The 23,796-nt window shown below is 47.2% G+C and overlaps 1 protein-coding gene across 1 annotated transcript; it reads left to right on the top strand.

The window, feature by feature from the left end:
* Positions 1-1,910: 1,910 nt before the first annotated feature.
* EFCAB12 (EF-hand calcium binding domain 12) lies at positions 1,911-22,960 on the top strand. The gene is made up of 9 exons (XM_037051766.1): positions 1,911-1,980; positions 6,987-7,426; positions 8,718-8,903; positions 11,308-11,464; positions 14,083-14,267; positions 15,796-16,009; positions 19,743-19,902; positions 21,978-22,034; positions 22,702-22,960. Exons 1-9 carry the CDS (start codon positions 1,911-1,913, stop codon positions 22,958-22,960), a joined length of 1,728 nt encoding a protein of 575 aa, XP_036907661.1.
* The last annotated feature ends 836 nt before the right edge of the window (positions 22,961-23,796 follow it).

Raw genomic sequence — 23,796 nt, 5'->3', positions numbered from 1 at the left:
GACCTGGTTTTTCCCCTTCGCTGCAAATGAGGTTGCCTGCCCTCTGTACCTGTTCCCTAATCTGTTTAGAATGGGATAGTGGTGCCTATGCTTATTAAGTTAATACATGGAAGTGCTTCAGTGGAGCCTTACAAGAGTGTAACACTAATGTGGCCCCCAAGGATGATCTGAGTATTTCCCTCAGGTTGTGGAGGAGGCACAAAAACAATGCATTTCAGTAAAGGTGATACCTTACATAATGTAAAGCACTGAAGTGTTTTTAATTTAGACAAAATTCACAACATAAAATTCATCATATGACTAATGTTAAAATATACAATTAAGTGGGTTTTAATACATTCACAATGTTGTGCAACCACCATCATTAAATTCCAGAAAGTTTCCATCACCCCAGAAAGAAACCCTCTACCTGTTAGCAGTCAAACCCAGTGCCTTCCCCCCACACCACCCCTCCCCAACCCTTGCCCCAGCCTCTGGTAACCAGTAATCTGCTTTCTGTGTCTATAGATTTGCCTATGCTGGGCATTTCTTATAAATAGAATCATAGCATATGTGGCCATATAGTGTGTGGCTTCTTAACACAATGTCTTCAAGGCTCATCTACTTCGCAGCATGCATCCATACAGTGGAACCTCAGTTCTCAAACTTAATTTGTCCCAGAAAGCTGTTCGAGATGTGACTTGTTCAAGAACGGAATCTCCTTTGTTTGTCACCTGATTCATGACTGATCTCACAGGCATCAGCATGTTGTCGGGTAGAGAATCGAGACCTGAAGTTTTGTTAGGCAACCGCAATGTTTTTTCCATGAACAACTTGCTCAAGAAACTCAATCGTTCAAGAACTGATGTTTGACTGTACTTCATTCCTTTGAGTAAACAACATTCCATTGTATGGATAGATTACATTTAGTTTACCCCTTTGTTAGTTGATGGGCATTCAAATGTACATTATTAATACTCCACTTCACAGATTCTGTGATTCCAGACCCTGGCAGACTGTTTTGGACTGGCAAAGCATACCAAAGCACGCTGTCTTTGTTTGGCCATGACCTGCTTGGGTTCCTACAAGAGGGCCTATTCTTTGAATGAGGACAATGACCTGGAAAAATGGAGACCTGCTGAAGATCCCATGGTTGACTAGACCTGTTGAAGATTCCATGGCTGAAGATCCCATGGTTGACTAGAAGACCAAGGATTTATTATTAATCCAGATTCAGGGGTCAAACTAGGAAGTCTTGCCCTTCACCAAGCCTGGAACTCTGCACCTCTATTGTTTCCTACTGCCCCTCCGTGGACGGGGTGAGAAGCGTCTAATCCGCAGGATCTCAGTCCTGGGTGTGTCCCCTCTCACAGTTCTCAAAGCCGCGGCAGTGGTGGCGCTCAGCCAATCAGCGCCGGCCGTTCCTAGTCCTGACAACAAACTGTTTTCAGGTTCTGCAAGTCTCAAGTATCTCATGAACCCTAACATTTCTCTTTTTCGGCTACCTCGACACCCGCGTGAAAGTAAGAGCGTGCGTGTGTGCGTGCGTGCGTACTTGCGCCCCCCCCCCCCCTTTCTCTCTTCAGTGCCTTGACCATGGCCTATTCCTAGGAAAAGTTCGAGGCTCTTCTGCCGAGCTGCTAGGTAAGCTCTCAGGAAGCAGCACTGCCTCCAGGAAGTCCTCAGCCCCAAGCTGACGCAGGCAGGCGAGTGGAGTAGAGGGCAAGGACGGGAGGCACATATCTCATTGTGCCGTCCCCCCTCTGGTTGCCAGGGAGTCAGAGGCCTATCGTGCACATTTCCATACCCAGGCTGGAGAAGTGGGCCACGTTGCCTTGGCTTGGAAACCAGACACCCAACCCTGTGTGCCTGGGCTCACCGGATTTCTCCAGACATCAATGTGTTTGGTACAGGAAAAGAGGCATGAAACCATGAGTCTTCAAACTTTTGGCGGTAGCCTGCAGTGGGATAAGTTACTGGCAGACTACTACAACATCAGAGGTGAAAGACAGACAGATAAACAGATAATTACAGAATAAGAAGTGAATGCTTGGTCCAGGGGTGACATCCAGGAGTAAGAGGTCTGGTAAATATAGAGGATGGGCAAGAACAGTTGCAAGGTCCTGGAAGAGATCTTTACATTGGAGCCTGACAAGGAGTTCTCCAAACCAAAAAAAGGTAGAAAAGGCATGCCAGGCGGAGGGAGCAGAGTGCACAGAGGCTTAGGAAACCACTGGTAGTTTGAGTGCTGCTAGAGATGAGAGACAAGAGAAGTCAGAAGCGATAAGATCATGAAAGATCTTGTGAGCCAGGAGATGGAGATGCCGCTGGGGATGATGGGATTAGATTGGGAGCATTAGCAAATGCAGAACCTGAATTGGTAGACTCAGAATATTGGGAGTGGGAGGTACCTGGAAGCTTAGGAACAGGAGCCAGACTAGAGGGGACTAGGGACAGAGACATAGGGACTGATTGGATGGGGAACATAGAAAGAGCAGTCAAAGAGGATGCTCAGGTTGGTAGTTATGGTGACCTGGTAGATGGGAGGTACCATTCACAGAGATAGGGAACCTACCAGGAGGACCAGATTTGGTGGGGGCAGGGACCTGGAGACAAGTTTAGTCTTGGTTGAATTTGAAATCCTTGTAAGCCATTGAAGTGAAGATGCTTTAGGAACAGCTCTGTGTAGAAAGTTGGAGATAGACAGAAAACTGTACCTGAACAAGAATTAAATTAAAAAAAAGAAAGTTGGAGATAATTCCAAGTCATAAATAATGGTATGCTTGTCCTCAGCATATAGAGAGCTACGGAAACATAAGAGGGAAGTCAAGCCCTGACAAATGTGGCTCAGTTTGTTGGGTGTTGTCATGCAAAGTGGAAGTTTGTGGGTTTGATTCCCAGCCAGGGCACACGCCTGGATTGTCGGCCAGGTCCCTGGTTGGGGACATGCAAGAGGCAAGCGATTGATGTTTCTCTCACACATCAATGTTTCTTCTCTCCCTCTCTTCCTCCCTTTCTCCCCCTCTCTCTAAAAATAAATAAGTAAAAATCTTTTTTAAAAAAAGAGTAAAGGTGATTGTTTAGAAAAAGAGAGAGAGGGTGAACCTGGGTGTAAGCTTGAAGGGCCCTAACTTTTAAGGGGTGAGTAGGAAAAGAGGGGCCCAAGAACAAGTGGCCAGAGAAATGAAATTTAGGGAGAGATCTGAATCAGAGTCAAGGCAAAAAGGGGGATTAAAAAAAGCTGAATTGTTTCAAGCCCTGAAGGACTGTCCCAGAAAAAGAGGAATCAGATGTGTTTTCTGAAGCATCAGTGGGGAGGACTGGGACCAAAAAGTAGAAATTCCAGGGAAACAACTTCTGGTTTCATATTAAAATATTAATATTAATATTTTCTAGCAGTCAGACTTAAGTGTCCCCATGTTAAGTAGGGAATTCCCTGTCATCAGAGGTATACAGAGGCAAGTCTGCCAGGGGCATCGTAGCAAGAGTTCCTTGACCTGGGCAGGCATTGAATGGGATAGTTAGCCTCTGAGAAGCAATTAGTTAGCCTCTGAGATCTCTCTTCACCAATCCCTTGGGAACATTTTTTTCTTTTTCAGACAGAGGAAGAGGGAGGGAGAAAGAGGAGGAGAGAAACATCAATGTGTGAGAGAAACATCCATCAACTGCCTCTCACATGCCTCCAACCAGGGACCTAGCCCACAATCCAGGCATGTGCCCTGACCAGGAACTGAACCAGTGACCCTTCAGTTCACAGTCCAGCATTCCATCCACTGAGCTATATCAGCCAGGATCCTTAGGAACATTTTCTTGCAGAAGAGTTGTGTGTCTCTATGCACAACTATGTAGTGACTTCTTTTATTATAAGAGCCCACTTCACTTTCCTGTCAATAGACCCAGAACCCCAAAGATCACTAGAATGCAAACTCCATAGTGTGGTAGGCACACTGCCTTCCAGTGCTTGGTCAGGGTGACTCTGGGTGGGGATGTCACTTGGGCTGAGAACTACATGATGAAGACTCAGCCAGGGAGGAAACCTGGGGAAGGCCATGCTCTTCAGAGGGCACAGCAAATGCCAAAACTGAGAGCCAAGACAGAGCTAGGAGAGCTGGACAAAGAGAAAGGAAGCCAGTGCAGCTGAATCAAGTGATCAAGAGGGAGAGGAGTGAGAGGAGGGGGAGGGAGAGGAGGAGGAGGGAGAGGGGAGCAGGACCGCAGCAAGGGTAGTGTTGTAGGCCATTGTTCGGAGTTGGGTATTTATTCCAAGAACACCGAAAAGCATTTCAGGGGAACCAATGGAGGGTTTCAGATAGGGGATAACTCTTCTGTGGTAGATCACAGATTCGGGGGTCTAGAAAGGGCACAAGTAGAAGTAGTGATACCAGTGAGGAGCATATTTTAAATGTGTCCTCATGGTCTACAAGGTAAAATTTAAACCCTTTAACCTGGCATTTGAGATGATGCCAACTTCATTTCCCACTAACCTCCTCCTTCACATTCAATGTGCTTCCAACTAGTGACCCTGAAACCCCCAATCCCACTGTCCCCTGTCTTGCCCATGTCTCCACCCCTTGAAACCCCATTCATTCTTGAAAGCACATGTCATGCCCCCTCCTTCATGATGACCTCCTGGGTCCCTCCATCAGTGTTTCTCTCCCCACTGAAAGCACCTTGTTATCCCTCTGGTTACCCCCACCCTGTACTGTGCCAATGTACTGAGGTTGAGTGCCCAGGCTTGTTTGGATCTGCACCAGGCCAAGCCCTGGGTGATTGTGAGTAAAACCTGGTACAATGAATGACTAAATTCTCAGTCATACCCAGCATCCTGTCCTCAAAGAAATGACAAATGTGTTGTTGAGAAGCACTCGCTTTTGCCCACATTGATATACACTCATTATTTTCTGTCCACAAAAGGAACACATGGGCATTATAAAGAGACTTAACAAATGTCCTACGTGTTCATTTGTGTCAGGCTGGGCACTGGGGGCACGTGGAAACTAAGACACAGTCCTTGCCCTAGGGAAACTCACAGGCTGTTGGGAAGGAAAGCCTCGGAAAACATCTTTACAGAGAAAAACATGGTCAATGCTATTCTGGGGCTAAGCATGGGGGCTGTGGGGATGTCCCCAGAGGGGCCACAAGGGAGGCTGGGAAGGCTTTAGGGAGTGATGATGGCTGAGCTTTGTCTGGAAGGATCGGTACAAAATAATCGAGAGAAGCAGGGAAGGGAGAAGAGCATTCCTGAAGAAGGAAACAGCATGGGTTGTTTTGGGGGAGACACTGAGGAACCACAGTCAGATACAGTTTGGGTATAACGTGAAGCAGAAGTAACAAGAGAAGGAGAAACCAGAGGCTGGACAGGTGAAATCAGGTTAGAAAGACTGAACTTTATTCTGAAAGCTAGTCATCAGTGATGGAAGGGTTTTGGGCAGAGAAGTTTTGGTTTTAGAGGAAAAATGGTGACAATGCTTTTAATAATAATATTATGTCTCTTCTGAGTTTTAGAGCACACCCATATCTGTTACAAATTTGATCTTCATCACAGCATCAAGAGGTCTAGAGCAGAGTTTGTATCATTTTAGGCATGACAGAACTGAAACTCAGCAGGAGTAGGTGACAGCCTGGGACAATGGCGAAGAGTGGAGCTCTGGGGCCAGGAGAACCAGAGTTCACATCCCGGCTGTGCTACTTAGCAACCGTGTGATCTCGGGCCTCTCTGGGCCATAGTGTCCTTGACTATAAAATGAGTATAATCATAGAACCAACCTGTTAGGTCTGTTCATCTGTCATTCACTCATTCACCAGATTTTTATTGATCTTCGACTTGGCACTGTGGAGATGCTGGGGCTCCAGAGGATCACAATCTATTGAAAGAAATAAACATTAACCAAAGAGTCAAACCAAGGGTTTCAAACACAAATGGCTGCCTGAACCAGGCACATTAAAGAAAGAATTGAGCTGCAACCATGGCAAGCTAGAGAGGGCATACCCAGCTTAAAATAACTCAAACTGGAAGATTTTAAACAATGTCAATAAAACAGGATCCCAAGTCTCATTAAGCATGAGGGTTACCAGTTTGCAGCCCTTCATTTACATACTTGTGGTAAGTGGCCTTAAGGAAAAGTATGGGTTGTGTAATAGAGAGATAACATAGGAGCCTGGGAGCTGGAGAGGTACCATTCTGTCTGAGAGAAAGTGAGGGGGGGGGATGCATGGAGGAGGGAGCAGCACGTGGAAAACCATTAAGTAGGATGGGGCTTGGATCGTTCAGGGATCATCTGGAGAGAAGGTCAAGGCCTCTGGGACACAGTAAGGAAAGCTGGGCAAGCAATGAAGCAGGAAAAGTTAACAATGGAGGGTCAAACGACTTTATTTTCAGGGCTATGGAAAGCCATGGAAGGGTTTCAAATTGGGTGGAGGGTGAGTACATAAAAAAATAATGAACAAAGCAACTCCAAAACTGACTGATTCTAAACATCTCCAACGCTCATTAAGACAGCTAGCATCATTGTCCCTGTTTCACAGGTGAAGGAATTGAGACACAGAGAGGATTAAGGGACTTGCCCAAGATCATGCTGTCAGTACCTGGCAGGGCCAGGACCCAGACTAGGACATTCTGGCATCAAAGCCTCTGCTCCTAACAGTGCTCTGCCGCCTTGGATGATCAGAGCAGACACAAATGGCATTTTTAAAAGATCTGAAAAAAGATCTCTTGAAAAAGATCATTCTGATTGCCAATAAGGAGTACTGGGGCTGGATGTAGTAAGAGTAGGATCTGAGACCATTAGATAAGAGAAAGCTCGTAAAGCCCTCAGCATACTGCCCGAAGTTGGGAGTGCCCGGTCACGTGAGAGGTAATTATCTTCATCACTATAGGAAGGCAGTGATAAAGCCAGGCATGAAACCCAGGTGCTCCGGTGCCTAGCCTGGCGCTAAAGCATTGTTCCTTTCTGACTCCTTTAGTCCTCTTCCTGAGAGGAGCTCACCCTTTAACACTCTTCCCCAAGGGCTCTACCAGTCTAAGACCTCAACTGATTATGAAAATGCCAGCTTCTTCAAGCCTGAACTGGTCACCGCCCATTGCTTCAAGCAGTTCAAGAAGAAGGACTTCCAGCTGCCTCAAAGTCGCCGGCGGATCATCATCTTGCCTCAAAAGGAAGACCCAACCCCCGTCAACCCAATGCCCCAACCCCAGGCTCTCCCACAGCCCACCTGCAGCTTTAAAGTCCTGGAAGCCAGGGACATCCAAGAGCCACCAGAGGACACAAGAACCTGGCTGAGCCAGAGGCTGAAGTTTCGGCAGGAACTGGAGTCGTTTGGCAACATAGACAAGTGGCTGCGAAACAAGTCCAGACTCACGCCTTCAGAGGCCAAGATCCTACACATGCCCCCCAAGGAGCATGAGGCCCAGGCGATGGCCCACCTGACTACTGCTGGAGCCACTGACGTGAGCATCCCCATTTGCTAGATGAGAGTGTTATGGGCGGGATGTGGGTCATTTGCCCCATTTCACAGAGCAGCAAACAAAAATCCTTAAAGGGAGGTGGATTAGTTATCTATTACTGGATAACAAATACCCCCAAATGACTGAAAGCACCAAGCATTTATTGTCTCACTGTTTCTGAGAGTCGGGGATCTGGGAAGGGCTTAGCTCGGTGGCTCTGGCTCAGTCTTTTCATCTCAGGATGTTGGCCCAGGCCACAGACTTCTGAAGGCTTGACCAGGGCAGGCGGAGCCGCTTTCAAGCAGCTTGTCACATGGCTGTTGGAAGGATACCTCGGTTCCTAGCCACATGGACCTCTCCACAGGGCTGCTTTAGTGTCCTCACCACATGGCAGCCAGCTTCCCCCAGAGGGAGTAGTCCAAGAGAGGACAGGAGGAGGCTGCAGTGCCTTCTATAGCCGGTCTCAGGAGGTCTCTGTTTCAGAAGCTTCACACTATCACAACCACCAGACTCTGTTTGTCTATTTATCACATCCACCATACACTTTGTCAGAAGCAAGTCTCGACTAAGTATTGCTTCCACTCAAGGGGAGGGGAATTAGTCTCCATCTCAGAGAGGAGGAGAGTTGAAGAATGTATAGCTATAACTTAAAACCACCCTAGGGATGGATAATGACTCTACGGTTTGCTACCAGCCCTGAATACATGTGGGTCCCAACCCTCGGGGAGCACAGAGGAACTGTAAGCTAGGGGAAAGGGATGCCCTTTGTAAACTGTCAATTGCAGCGTCAAGGTAAGGGAGTGTTATTTCTAAATTTCTCCCTTCTCCTGAAATTGGAGGAGTAGATTTGGACAGGTAGAGAAAGAAGGAAAGGTACTCCAGGCAGAAGGCCCAGATGGAGCAAAAGCTGGGAGGTGGGAGAAGTGGGGAGACTCATGTGGCTCCAGGCAGGGGAATGTATTTTGGTGTGCTGAGAGCCCAGTAAGATTATAATGTGATTGGTCTGACAAGGGAGACGAGGAGAAGAATGAAACTTTAGTTCTCATATCGCTCAAGCCTCTCATTTCTGGGGGTAAATTGAAGCGCAGAAAAGCGAAGTCTCCATGGAATTCTGTGGCAGAATGTAGCTCTCCTGCGGTTGCCTGACTCCAGTCTTCTTCGCACTTCTTCTTGCTGTCTGTTGAGAGGTGTTCAGTCTGTCTCTCCCATTTATCTCTGACTCTGGGGATCTTGTTCCATGGACCTGTATCCCCTGAACTCTCCCTTCTGTGTCCCACTTTCTTGCCTCTTTCAGAAGAAAAACCTCCAAACCACCCCCCAAACGGTGCCTGAGCTTCAGCTGCCGAAGCCCTCCGCCCTGTCAGCCTTGTACTCCTACCTGCACAGTCACAAGATCAAGATCCTGGAGGTATTTCACAAGCTGGAACGGAGCGAGACCCACAGGATCTCCAGGGAGAAGTTCATTGTGGCTCTGAAGGCGGTAAGTGCCTCCCGGGCTCCCTCTGGGCTCGCCTGAGCGGGCAGGGTGCCCGTGCGCTCTCCACTGCTGCCATGGCCCAGGGCCTGGACTACCTGAAAAGGAGACTCTGGGAACTCAAACTATTAGTCTTCTCCCTTGTAAAACCAGATTGGAAATTGTGGCTTAACCTGTGGCCACATTGGACTCCTAAAACCTCCCCTGCACTGGTCTGACCTTGAAAAGCCCTCCCTGAGAAGAAGGTCTACAGAGCAGACCCCATACCAGCCAGCTGCCCATCAGACCCCAGAACTGAACACTGAGATTACTGGGCCTCCAATGCTGGGCCTTTAGTCCTGCCCCTAGAATCTTCTAGAGCTCCTCCAACTGTCACTGGCGTGTGGACCACATAGAGGTCTTGTGAAGAGGCAGCTCCCACAACTCAGTAACTGCGCAGCTCCCATCAACGCCGGTGGTACTGGTTCACGGACAATACTTTCACTGGCTCTTCAAAGCGCAAATTAATTATAAATAAATTAAATTAAAAATCCAATTTCTCTGTCACACCAGCCACAATCTGAGGTCTCAATAGTCACATGTGGAGACCAGTTCCTCTATTGGACCATAGAGATGGAGAACACATCCATCATTTAGAAGGTTCTGTTGGTCTTGGAGGGGTCTGCTAACTATGGCCCAGGAGTCAAAGCCAGCCTGCTCCCTATTTTTGTAAATAGAGTTCTACTGGGGCCCTGGCTGGCGTGGTTCAGTAGACTGAGTGCTGGCTTTCGTACCAAAGGGTTGCTGGTTGGATTCTCAGTCAAGGCACATGCCTGGATTGCGGGCCAGGTCCCCAGTAGGGGGCACACGAGAGATAACCACACATTGATGTTTTTCCCCCTCTCTTGCTCTCTCCCTTCCCATCTCTCTAAGAAATAAATAAACAAAATCTTTTTTAAAAGTTCTGTTGGGGCGCAGCCCCATTCATCTACGGGTTGTCAGGGCTGCTCTCATGCTTGATGGTGGAGTGGGGTAGTTATGACAGAGACCATACCGCTCATGGGGCCTAAATATTTATTATCTGGCCCTGTATAGGAACAGTTTGCTGACCCCTGTCTGAATGAATTAAGGTTTTTTTCTTTTTTAATTCTTTTTATCTTCACTGAGAACATTTTTTTATTTCTTTTTTTTTTAAGAGAAGGGAAGGAAATGAGAGAGAGAGAAAAACATTGATCAGCTGTTTTTTCATACACACCCTGACTGTGGTACACACCCAGACTAGAGATCCATCCCACAGCCCGGGTGTGTGCCCAACTGGGAATTGAACCTGCGAACGTTCAGTCTACAGGATGACACTCCAACCACACTGGCCAGGGCTGAATTAAATTTTTATATACTTCACATACAAGATACCTTATAAAGTAATTCTAGGAAGCTGACTACCACAACTATTATGGCTTGAAATCATCGCCAGTTTTCACATCATCATTTTATGATGTGCACTTATCTAAACGACATTTCAAAGCATTAAAAGCAACAACAAGATAAATAGTCTTTAATCACCATAACTAAGAAGATAAAACATTAAATTCTTTCACACCTAGAGAGTTCTGATCTTCTTTAAAAAAAAAGCTCAGTAACAATGACTGCTGTCTAAGGAAGCTGAGGAACAAAATTATATTTCCTTTAAAACTTTTCTTGAGCCCTGGCTGGTGTGGCTCAGTGGATTGAATGCTGGCTTGTGAACTAAAGGGTTGCTGGTTCGATTCCCAGCCAGGACACATGCCTGGATTGTGGGCCGGGTTCCCAGTGAGGGGCACTCGAGAGGCAACCAACACATTGATGTTTCTCTCCCTCTCTTTCTCCCTTCCCCTCTCTCTAAAAATAAATAAATAAAATCTTTTAAAAAGATAAAACTTTTCTTGAATATTCAATATAACTGGCAAGCATTATACTCCTCTAAAGTTGCTCGGTCTTTAAAAGAGTAACATGTACCATGTTTTTGATCCTGTTTTCCATCAGTTAAAGGAGGTTTACATGTCCCTCATAGGCAAGGATGATGGACATGTGAAATCCTTCTTCAAATCCTTCATGAGAAAGCTGGTGTTGAGATTGGTATGAGCCCAGAGTAAGTAGTAACGGAGTCTGCAAAGATGATGGCATCTCTGGACTGGGTTTTGAAGGAGGAATAGGAGTTTTTCAGGCATCAAAAGGGAAACATCTGAGTAAAGGTGGAGGGTGAGAAAGTACAGCATGTGTTCAGGGCCAGGAAAGGGCTCTGACCTGTGGCAGGGACCTTGGATGTGAGCTGGGAGTGGCTGTGGATAAAACCAGACCAAAAGGCAGGGCTAGTCTGACCAGGCCTTGGCCGCCCTGATAGGATGTTTGGGATGGAGCCTCTCCACTTTGGGGACTTCTCTTCTCCCTTCAGATTGGAGTCCCTCTGGGACACCAGGAGATAGAGGATATTGTGATCTACCTCAGCTCTCTGGAGAAGCACAACAGCATCACTGTGGATATCCTGGCCAGCACCTACAAGCAATGGTTTTTGTCCCAGCAGAGAAGCATACTGCAAACTACAAGGGATAGTACGTATCCACCCCCACCCCAGTGCCTCCACTCTCCCCTCCTTGGTGCAAACGTGGTAGAGGCAGCCTTGGCTCATTTCCTGAGTGTGCTCTCCAACTTTAGCCTACTGTAGGTGGGCCAAGCCTCTGGAGTTGCCAGACCAGGAGATCAACTAAACAGTAGATATTTTCTGGAATACCAGGCTGGGTACCTTGTCCATTAAAAGCTGGATGAGGCCCAGACCTTATCCTTCAGGGATGCCTCTCAAAGAGCAATTTCAGCCCACCAAAACTCACTAAATGCCAAGCCTCTCTGTTTGCATGTGAGTCTGAGGCCTTCTTACTACTAATCTGCACCTTGTGGATAAAAAGTTAACTAAAATTAAGAAACCAGAATTAGCACATTTTTAGAGTTTACTGGAAAGTCTACTTTGGTATTCTACCATGGCATTAGCAAGGCTGCTGTGCACAGCTGTGTAGGTTGTGCACAGCTCAGGTTCCATTTGCCAGGCCACGTGCTTCTGGAGGCATATCTGTCCAGACAAAGCTCAGAGGCAAGTTAGAAATGTACTTGCCACAGCTCTGGGTATGAATGTATACCACAAGGGTACAGCGTGTTTCTTCACAGTTTAGTTGTTGTAAAAAAAAAAAACAAACCTGAACAACTACAAGTAAAATTAAAGCCCCCCTTTAACCACCACCCACCATTCCTGAGCCCTCTCCAAATATAACCACATCTTTCTTTTTCTAAATGAAGCAGATCTTGCTTTGCCTCCACCTGCCAGGTTGGCAGGAATTTAATTTCAGACATATTTGGGGAGGAGGAGCTCCTTACCCTCCCTGAGGTTATGTAAAAACCCTAGGGGTTCTTTACATCAGTGAAGATTTGGGGCAGGGCCTCTGGAGTTCCCACTCACATTGAGCTGGGTGCTCATCGTCCTCACTGGTTGGTTCTTTTGGGGACAGAGGCAGCTCCCTTAGACCATCCATTCCTCAGTCCCCTGGAGCTTCACTCACAGGGCAGCACGTGCATTCCCAACCTCTAGTCTCAACAAGCTACTGGGCAGAGGCATCCTCACGCCTAGGCAGGGTCTCTGGCCTCGCAGTCCCAGGGAACCTGAGCACCCCCACAGCTGCCTCCTGGCTGTGTCACCACCCCTGTAGTTATAATCTCCCTCACCCTCCATGTCCAGCACATCCTCAGGGCCGCATTGAGTTGAGCGTGCTTTCCAACGCATGTTCTTTTGGCCTTTTCCTTGTAAATGACCAAAACCCACTGTTATCTGAGTAGTTGGCTGCAAGTCATTAAGTGAGTGACCACAATGTGTGCCATGATGCATATTCGCAGCAAAGGTATTTGGTGCTTGTTATTTCCCAATAAATAGATTCAAAGCCAAGCACAAGTATTTGCTTAAATGGCACTGTCACCACTGTCATAGCTGGGTTCTTTTTCCCTGGAAAGCCACAGTAAGTAAGGGAGGCAGACCTGGGAGCCTCTTGCTCTGCCTGAAGGGGAAGCAGTGTCAAGAATCTGGGCGAGGCTCACAAGAGAGAAGGTGATAGCCTTCGGGGCTCCCTCTGTAGGGCTGGGTAGCTCTACCCACAGCATTAGCTCAATTTATCCTTCAAGTCCCCAGACATCAGGGCTGCTATTCATGCTTTTTAAGGAGGAAGCTGAAGCTCAAAGAGGTTGACCACCTGTCCACTGTCTCAAAACCAGAGGGTGGCAGGGCCTGGATTTCATTTGAGTCAGGGACAGTGCGGGCCTGAAACAGGGCTGGGGGCAAAGGAATGAATGCTCTCTTCATTTGGACCTTTCTTGAGCACCTGCAATGTACCAGGCAGGCACTTCTAGGAACTGAGAACACAGCAGTGAAGAAGCCAGCATCCCTGCTTTCAGTGAGTTTCCATAGAAAAGGTTAACCAAGATGATGTCCAATAGTGATTAATGCTTTAAGGACAATGGGAGAGAGTCAGGTGGCTGGTCAGCTGAGGCCAGATCCTGGAGGGCGTTGTAGACCAGGGAGAAGATTTTGAATTTTAGTCTAAGTTCAGTGGGAAACCAGGACAGAGTTCTAAGCAGGGAAATGAAGTGATGTGGTTTATGTCTTTTAAGTTTTTTATATTTATTTATTTTTAGAGAAAGGGGAAGGGAGGGAGTTAAGAGAGGGAGAGAAACATTGATCGATTGCCTCTCGTACGTCCCCTGACCGGTGACTGAACTGAACTCGCAACCTAAGCATGTGCCCTGACTGGAAATCCAAACAGCAAGCTTTTGCTTTGGGGAACGATACTCAACCAACTGATTCGGTCCAGCCAGGACAACGTGGTTGGTGTCTTTCAAAGGTCTTTTTTGCTGTTTGGTGAAAACAGTGTGCTAGAGGACGGGAACGGCAACAGGAAGGCTAAGGCCATGGCACAGGTGAGGGAGGAGGCAGCCTGTACCAGGGAGGCCACAGTGGAGATGGAAAGAAGGGGCACCTCAAGCTGCATCGCAGACAGCACTGGCTGGACACGTGGGAAATGAGCAGAGGGATGGCCTAGTGCTTGCTTGGTGACATTGGTTAACTGCTTGATGGATTCCATGGCTGAGCACCCTTTCTGTCCCTCCTCCCTTTGTCTCTTCGCTTCAACCCCAGATTATAGATCTGTCAAGCAACGAACTTCCCCACGGCACTCACCCAAGAATGTAGCCCCACAGTGTCCCAAGATGGACCTACTGACTGTGCCTGTAGTTGACACCAAGACAGAAGCAAGGCCCTTGACCCCGAAGGAGAAGGAGGATGTCAACAGACGTTACTGGGAGAGGAAGCAGCACAGCAAGGTATCCCCATTAAAGGGGGAGGGCATGGAGCAAACCTTTGGCACCTGCACCACCTTCTGGCTGGGGGAACTCTTGGGAGCAGGTGCTTTACCTCTCTGTTCCCTCACCTGGATAATAAGAACAATACCTGTCTCACAAGGTTTCGGTGAAGATGAAATGAGATAATGTTTCTGAAGGTGTCAGCTTGCCCTCCTCCCACTCTTTAGTTAGGACATAGTATCCAGGGACCAGGGCTGCGTCTCATCACAGCAGGAACCTGAGTCCGGCATGGGGCGTGGCACCGAGCAGGCACTCCAGGGACAGAAGGAAGAACTGACTGCCTTAATTAATTCACCCAATAAATATTTATTGAGAGCCTGTAATGTATTAGGCACTCTTCTATGTGCTTCAGACAACTAAACAGCCCCTGCCCTCAAGAAGCTGCCAGTATAGAGTATAGAGTCTAGTCAGAGAGCAAACGATATTAATATAGTACTATGTTTTTAAAAATATTTTTAAAGATTTTATTTATTTACTTTTAGAGAGGGGAAGGGAGGGAGAGGAGAGAAACATCAAAGTGTGAGAGATACTGATATATTGATCAGTTGCCCCTTGCGCGCCCCCTACTTGAGACCTGGCCAGCAACCCAGGCATGTGCCCTGATTGGGAATCAAATCAGCAACCTTTTGGTTTGCAGGAGGTCGCTCGATGTACTGAGCCACACCAGCCAGCACTATAGATACATATTTTATATATATATAGTGTTAGGTATTGGTAAGTGCTATATCACTTAAAGTCTGATTTAGTTGCATGACAAGAAAACCCAGCATGTTAGAGCAATGAATGGCAAACTTTTCCAGTAAAGGGCTAAATAATAAATGTTTTAGGCTTTGTGGGCCCTATTACCTCTGTCACAATTGGTCTGCTCTGCCATTGGAGCACAAGAGCAACCACAGACAACATCTAAAGAAATGAGTGCAGCTTGTGTTTCAATAAAACTTTATTTATGAAAATGGGTGGTGGGGCAGATTTCACCTATAGGCTGTATTTCACTGACTCTGGCCATGGAAGTTTTTAAAAGACAGATTTTTTTTTCTTTGTGAATGAATAAATGAGAAGGCCAAAAGTGGCTACCCAGTGTCCAGACCTCTTCTACCTCACTCTGCCCTCCTTAACACATGGCTTCCACCTCAAAGTCACAGATGGCTGCACCTAATCTAAATTCCCATGCAGCCAAACACTTGAATGGAGTATTTCAATAGGACATATGTGGCACATTCCCATGGTACCCCACTGTATATATTATACGTTCATGTGTGCACATCTGTATACAGGGCTGTGCACACAGAACCACACATGCTGACCATTCAAGCACTCTTCGAGGGTAACCTTGACCATATGTGATTTTTCTCCCGAGTCACTGACTTCACAACCCAAACTTGGGTCCCACCACACATTCTTTGCCCTGGGCCTTGTGGGGAAAGGTAGATTGACAGCCTTCAGTCCAGGAGAAAAATGAAGTGTGTGCCAACTGCTGTTCTCTTTGCAGTTCACCATCCCCTGCATCCAGTACGTGGAGTGGTGCCATCGGGTGCGCAGTGGGAATAAGCGTTTTGACAACCACTGCCTCCCGTCCACCATCTGCGGGGAGATGAGCGACCTCATCAACCTGTCCCGCAGGGACACCTTCCTGGTCTACCTGCAGTGCCAGAAGCTCTGTGAGTCCTACGGCCTCCCGCTGACAGAGGACATTCTCATAAAAGGTAAAGGCTTTGGTGGCTGGTCCCAGAAAGATGCCTCAGATGTGCACCTGAGGTTTGTCCCTCTCCAGCTGACATGCACCCAGCCAAGCCACTGGCTGTGGTAGAGACATTGGGAAGAAGGAGGGAAAGCACAGTCAAGCCTGTTTTGCTGTTAGATGGGAGTTGTAGAATCCTGTAGGTCCATGAGTTCCACAGGCGTAGGGTTCCCCAGCTGAGCTTGGCATTCGGGAGCAGGGAGCTCCAAAGACAGGAGTTCTAGGCAAGGGAGCCCTGAAGTTGAGCATAAAGAAACAATCCCAATTTCAAAGAGGGAGATCTGATAGATGTCACAACTGCTGTGCTGTATCAGGCTTTTCCAAAACTGCCTCCCCAGGCCTGGCCAGTTTTCTGGTTCTTCTGCAACACTGAGGTAGAAATGCACCAGGAGCCAGCCTCTGCTGGGGCTTTTTGCCCTCCGCTCAGACAACAGGACTCAATGCTGAGATTTCCGTACTGGTTCCACACTCTGCTTGGGGGAAGAACTGTGTTTTCAAACATCCAAACAGACTTGAACCCTCCACGTCTCTGGGCAGAGTGTGTGCTTCTGAGAGGTGGGGGCAGGAAGTGCCCCAGATTTCCCTGATGACCATGGAACAATACTGGCATCTCAAATTGATGAATTTATACATTTAATGGGCCAGTTCTTTTCTGTGCTTAAAAAACATGAACTGCGAGCTCCTTGAGGGCAGCGATTTTCCTGTAGGAACTTTTCAGAAGAGTGTGGCCATAGTAGGAAATGAAGTTTTCTGGAAAAGGGCACACAGAGAGTGGTGTGACTGACCCACGAATAAGAGTTAATAGTCACAACTGATTATTTCCATATTTTTCCCTAGAGGGAGGGAAACATGTGCTAAATGTATAAGTCCTAGAATCTTATATTAGTTTGCTAGAGCAGTTATAACAAAATACCTCAGACTGGGTGGTTTAAACAAGAGAAAATTTATTTCCTCACAGTTCTAGAGGCTAGAAGCCCAATATCGAGGTGCCAGAAGGATTAGTTTCCTCTGAGGCCTCAATTCTGGGTTTGCAAATGGCCACCTCTTCACATGGCCTTTTCTCTGTGCACACATACCCTGGTATCTCTTTGTCTGTCCAAACTTCCTTTATAAGGAAAGTAGTCAGATTGAATTCTAGTCCACCCTAACAGCCTCATTTTAGCTTCAGTACCTCTTGAAAGGGCCTATCTCCAAATACAAATTCTGAGGTTCTGGGGGTTAGGGCTTTAAGATATGAGTTTAGAGGAGACACAATTTAGCCCATAACAGGTCTCTCCAGGAGGACGTGGCCAAGGGCCTTCAGGAACAAAGCAGCCTAAAGGGTCATTGTCTCCTGCACATGCTACATGTCCTTGTTTGGTGGCTACTTGCTGCCTTCCTGGGCTGGAATTGCAGAGACCCAAGATCCTGCAGCTCTGGGCACTGACTTTTCACCAAATCATCTATCCTTCCCTCTTCCTCAGGGGGCCTTGTTTTCCCTGTCCTTACATCCCCTCATCTTGGTTAATCGAGGAGCTTCAACCGTTTTCTGAAATGTAGGCAGGCTTGCTACATACCCTGGACTACTCTTGTGGGTCAGGTCTTTCTTCCGGATGTGGATTCTTCGTCCCTATCAGAACATAAAGCCACTATGGATTCTATCCACTGCTGTGAGCTTCCTCTGTTGCCAGGATTTCACATTCATGGGCACACCGAAGCATCCACGGCTTGGCTTCCTTTTGCCCCTGCTTGGTCTACATGCAAAAGACTCCAGTCCATCTCTGACTAGAGCCACTTTGGCCTGTGGTGGGGACACTGTGAAGAAGGAGAAAGAGGAGAGGAAGAACAACCAGCGAGTTTTGCTCTTAGATGGGATTTCTAGTGCACAAGGTCCGCTGTCCTGGCCACTGTCTGTTGGCTGGCTTCATGACAGAGGCCTGCTCTGCTATAAACAAAGAAGCCCAAGCATCAGGACTTCCAAGTGTGTGTTCTGGGCTACAAATTGGTGAGCTCAGACTCCAGGTCTCAAGCTCATGGGTGAGAATTCTAGAACATTGAGGCATTTTTTCTCTCCCCAGTGAATATAGCTTCATTGTTTTTGTCCCCCTTGTTTTATAGATAATACTCGCTCACTTAAATTTTTTTGAAAACATAAAAATAAAAACCCCCTCTAGCTGAGTTGACTGCCATTCATATTTTAGTGACTGCCCTTCCATAAACCTATTTTTCTTTCCTATGTACATAAAATTATTTATGTAAATCATTTTAAAAATCATGTGAATACAGGATCTGGCACAAATAACACCCCTTTTATTACAAAATATTTTATTATAAAATCATAAGCATGTAATTCTTTTTAAAATTTTTTTATTATTTTTTATTATTTTTATTTAACTCTTGTTCAAGTACAGTTTTCTTTCTTGTATTCCCAGCCCTGCCCCCTCACCAGTGCTCCCCACCTCCCTCCCATAAGCATGTAATTCTGTAACATAACAATATCATACTTAAGCCCACCATATAGCATTTTAGGTGAAATGTTCAAATTAAAACTATAAATTATTAAACCCATATTATTACCCTACTAACCACAGTCAGGCGGGCCTTACTTTTGGCAGACCTTGTATATTTTTATTTTTATTTATTTAAGGGGTTTTTTTAGAGGGGGGGGGGAGGGAGGGAAGAGAAACACTGATGTGTGAGCCTCTCGTATGCCCCCAACTGGGAATTGAACTGGTGACCTTCATTTCACAGGGTGGCGCTCAATTCACTGAGCCACATCAGCCAGAGCAAAAACAAAAACAAAAACACCAAAAGCTTTAAAATGTTGATGCTGCCTGCATATCCTCTTCCCTTTCTCCTTTCTCATCTGCGTGATCCCTGCCTGCCCTTCCCACAAATAACCAACATTAATTACCAGGAGCATAGCCTTCCACCAATTCTTCCAGAACACGAGCTCTTCCGCTGTTACCCTCTTAGGACAAGCACCGCTTCACAGCGGCAGGAAGATGGAGACCCTGGCCCCGTGTTTTTGATGTACTGTACTTAGAAAAGTTTATCTGGGAGACTAATTCTAAGCAAGGGGAAAACTGCCACCCACTACAAGTTACCCTAGTGAAGTCTTGGAGGACTCCTCCTCCCTCCTCCGGGACAGGACATCCCCCGCAGAGTGGTGTGTGGGGGCCTCAGGTTCCATCCTAATTGCATCCCATCCCTGGGGGCTATTGCCAACCTGGTTATAAACAAGCTCCCTCGTCTCTAGTGCAGTTAGCAGTATTGTACCGACTCCATTTCCCAATCTCATGCTACAGCTACAGGCATACCTTGGTGATCCTGTGCGTTCAGTCCCAGACCGCCATAATAAAGCAGGTATCCCCACAAAGTGGGTCGTAATCTTTTTACTGGTGGACAGTTTTGCTTTCCATATGTAAAAAAATGTACCACCTGTGAAGTGTAGCAAAGCAAAATGCAATGAAACGAGCTATGTCCGTATATGCCACGTCATGTCTAAGGGGCCCCCTGTACTATTTTTACAATTTACTCTGAATCTACAATCATTTAAAAATTAAAAGTTAAAAAACGTACTGAGAAAAATCTTTTTAAACAAAAATGTGACCTTATTATTATTACTATTTTTAAAGCCCTCTTCTGCCCTTTGCCTCAAAGGCTGTAGGGTGGAGGGGTCTTGGGCTGCTAGGCCATGTGTCTCTTGTTGCTCACAGCCCTGCTGTATCCGGGGGACAAGATCATTTTCCAGAAGGACCGGGTGCGCCCAATCCGGCAGCCAGGAGGCTACTACTCAGACTTTAAGGTCTTCAGCCCGACTCAAGCCCTGCTCAGGTCCCTGGGATTCGAAGAGTCCATGGCGAAGAAGACCGACAAGCTGAGTGTCAGACTCCCTCCCCTTCCCCTTTGCCCTCCTGCCCTGCTGCTGTGCTTCAGCTGCAGAAGCCAGGATTTTGACACAAGGGGCTGTCACATTGTACCAGTGCCTCTGTCCTAACCCAGCATGTCCAACTGAGTCACCACGGCCAGACTAATCCCCAGTGTCACCCCTGACGTACGGCTGATCCACGGCCTCCTTGCCTCACCCCCACACAGCTATCCCCCGAACGCATCCTACATGATCCCAAGCTCTCTGGAAAAAATGAAAAAGATGGCCTTCCTAGGGAATTGGGAGGCCCCTTCACCAGTTATGGACCCGGTGTCAGGGGTGCTGCAGAGGATGGTTGGGGAGCAGCCCCTTCCCTTGCCCCATTCTCTGTCAAAAAGGAGGCTTACAGCCCCTGGGAGGAGAAAAGAATTCTGCACTGGTTACTACCTCAGGTCAACTCGAGTCCTCTCTGAGAAAATGTCCTTTTTGACTCAGGGTACACTGCGCTCTCCCTCCTGAGAGCATACTCATATCTTTCTTCCCTCTCAGGAGTGCATCTTCTGAACTCTGTGTCCCCAGAGGTTTGCACCCAGGAAACAATGGGCTATGACAGCTTGTCCTGGACTAATCCCCTGAATCTGTCCACAAGACCCCCTTTTCTCTGACTTTCCAGTGAGCCAAAGCAGCCCTGCCCAGGCTCTCTTTTGATGCTTCTTCTACTCTAAGCCCTTCTGTGTTTCGTTGTCCCCAGCTTTAATAAACATACTCTCAAAAAAAGAGAAAAGGACAGAAGGAAGGAAAGAAGGGGAAAGGAAAGGAAAGGGAAGGAAAGGAAAGGAAAGGAACAAAGGAAAGAAAGGAAGAAAGAAAGAAAATAAATGTTCTTCTTTGGAAGGGGGTGAAACATGAGTAGCTGATTATTGGAGAACAAATAGCATCCTGCCTAGGGCTAGGGCCAGCGTGGGAGAATGAGGGGACAGCTGATTGGATACCCTGATGGGGAAGGGACTCAGGACATGCCCATACTCTGGATTCTTGCCAGATACTCACTGGGGTGGTTTGCTATGGCCAGAAGGAGTGAGTAGGATGCAGCAAAACAGAGTGGAAAACAAACAACCTGTAAATCAAGTGGACAAGTTACTTCACTCTCTGAGCATCAGCATCTTTATCTGTAAAATGGGCATAATAGCTCCTAACATACACAATGAGAACAAGAGAAAAAATTGAATGTAAACTTTGTAGCATGGTGTTTGGTCGATAGTTGGCACCCGAGCAATGACTATTGTTGTTGTCAGGGTATTCTCAAGTGCAGGAGTGGCCCAGGTCTGCAGGTGAAGCCTGTCTGTAGCTCTTTTGGGGAAGAACTGAGCATGAGCCAGGCAGGTGGTAATGGCCTAGAGGGTCCTTACTGATCCCTTAGTGACTGCCTTCCAGCCTGAGTGGCTGGTACCAATTCCTGAACTGTGAACCTAGGAAGTGTGTGAGAACAGAAAGGGACTTTTTATCCATGCTTATGTAGGCCATAGCTATAAAGGATGAAGAGACGTCATCTAGGGCAGGGGTGGACATTGATTTCATGTTGCTGCTTAGACTGTGTCATATAAGATTCCGAGGCTGAACACAGGCTTGCTGGGAAGGAGTGCTGTTGTCGGTATCTGCCAGGCCCAAGGTTCAGAGAGTTAGTTTTTACCATCCTTATCTCTGAGGCTGGATTCAGTCCTTTCAGGGGAAATGGAAGCCAGGAGCCCAGAAATGTTTCAGATTATTGAACATCTCTCATAACTAATCTCCATTTTGGGAAATTAGAAACCCAAGGCTCTGAAAGGGGGAGTGACTTGCCAGGAGTTACCCAGCCAGCTGGGTTATGAGCCCAGGTCTGGCTGATCCAAGCCCACTGTATATTCCACTGGAGCGTGAGAGAACAGAGTCAGGGCCCCAACCCAGAGAGAAAAATTTCTCCTTTCAAAGCTCTGCTTTGGACTTAGAGATGGACATATCCCTGAGACTCCCAACCTGGATTTCTCCTCCCACTAACCTGGATTTCTCCTCTCCTAACAAGATACCCCTCTCTCTTATCCACTAGGAAACCACAAAAGAAAATCAAGAAAATACACTTTAAGGAGTTTGAGGAATTCACCAGGTCTGTAGTAAATCATTTAACTCTGGAAGGGAGTTAGGTGGGAGGAGGTCTAGCCTCACTTTGGGGAGGTGCCTGGGACTCTGCATGTTTCATGGTGCCCTCAGCACAGTATCCAGAGCTCAGTGCCCAGGAGCTGAGAGGCAGGAAAACCACTTAGAATGCCAGGCAGACTCTGCCCTGGGTGCTCTCCATATTAACTCGTTTAAACCCTCTCAACAATCTTATGAAGCTACTGTTAACATACCCAGTTTACAGAAGAGAAAATAGGTACATAAAAATGTATTTCTTATTAAAGTCACACATCTGTTAAAATGGTGGAGCTGGGATTTAATCCAGCTATGCAGGCTCCAAAGACTACTCTGAATACCATATTAAAATGCTTCTTCTAGAGAACAGATCGTGTACTCTTAAAGAGTTTGGGTTTTACAGGCAGCTGATGAGGTCAAGCCTGCACCCTGCTACTTGGTCACTGTGTAGCCTTGGGGAAGTTGAAGGTAGACAGGGTAACAGAGTCTACCACGCTGGAACTATAGAGAAAAACTGAGATACTAAGCACTTAGCCCAATGCTACACCTCCTCAGTAGTCATGGTTGGTTTGCTCTGCTGAATAGCTCTGGCCCTGGCCTGTCCACCATGACAATCTTCCCTGTGTCTTCTCATTTTCCAGGAAGCTGAAGGTGAAGAGGCCCCATGATCCACAGCGAACCCACCCAAATTTCTTCTGGCCAGGTCACCTCCTGGACAAGTTGCAGCTCTACCTGCCCACCATGACTACAGACCGGAGCCTGGCACTGTTCAGTTGTATCCAACAGAAGCCTCATGTCTACTCCACTGCCTGCTGCTCCAACCACTGGTGGCCCATTAAGAACATGAACTACATGACCTGTGGCTATTATGATGCCCCCAAGGTCTACCACCTCAACTAGAATGCGAGGTGTTGTCAGACCCAGCCATCCTGGGGCTGGGGACCAGTGCAGCTAGCAACCCAAATCCATAGACACCAGGAGTGTCAAAGAGCCAGACAAAAGAAATCATTTCTCTGTAGAGCAAAAGTGTTTAGGGCCTCAGAGGCAGATGTGTCCAGGGAAAGAAGTGCAACTTTTGAGTGTTTCCTGCCTTTTGAAATAAATAAGGTTGGAGTTTTTCTCATGTCACTTGTGATCCAGCTGATAGGATTTCTTGCTCAGAAGCTGTGGCCATAGGGGTGTTTGGAAAAGCTGGGGTACCTGGGGTGATGCAGCAGGCACATTTCCTGGGATGTTGATGGGTGCCTGCATGGCACCTCTGGCCTCTCATCCTGGGATCTCAGTGCCCATGGGGAAGTAGCAGACAGTGTAGGGAGCCCTGTGCCCTCCTCTGAGAAATAACATGTTTCTTGTCCCCCCCCAAATCAAACCATCGGATTACTACTTCCAAATCTCTTGGGTCTTTTGTAATTGGAAGCATGCTCTCCGGTCCGTGAGCCCTTTGCCCGATTAACTCATCTGATCTCCATCAGGACCTTTTCCTTCATAACGCACATCATGTAGGCAGCTACTAACACAGTGCTCCTTGGCTCCACATCTCATGTGACTTCCCACAGACCACGAGGTAAGCAGGATCCATGAGGTGCAGTCACAGACACAACAGGGTTTTAATCTCTACTGTTTGCCAATTGTGTGACTTGGGAAAGCACACTTGACTTCACATTTCATGTTTCACTTCTCTGGGTTTCCTCACACTCCCCTTTCCTTCACAGTCAAAATCTCATGAAGGAGTTGTC

This window comes from Sturnira hondurensis, unplaced genomic scaffold, assembly GCF_014824575.4.
Source record: "Sturnira hondurensis isolate 20B ecotype Veracruz unplaced genomic scaffold, ASM1482457v3 Scaffold0000867, whole genome shotgun sequence".
Taxonomy (NCBI): Eukaryota; Metazoa; Chordata; class Mammalia; order Chiroptera; family Phyllostomidae; genus Sturnira; species Sturnira hondurensis.
This window is presented reverse-complemented; position numbering and strand designations above follow the sequence as displayed.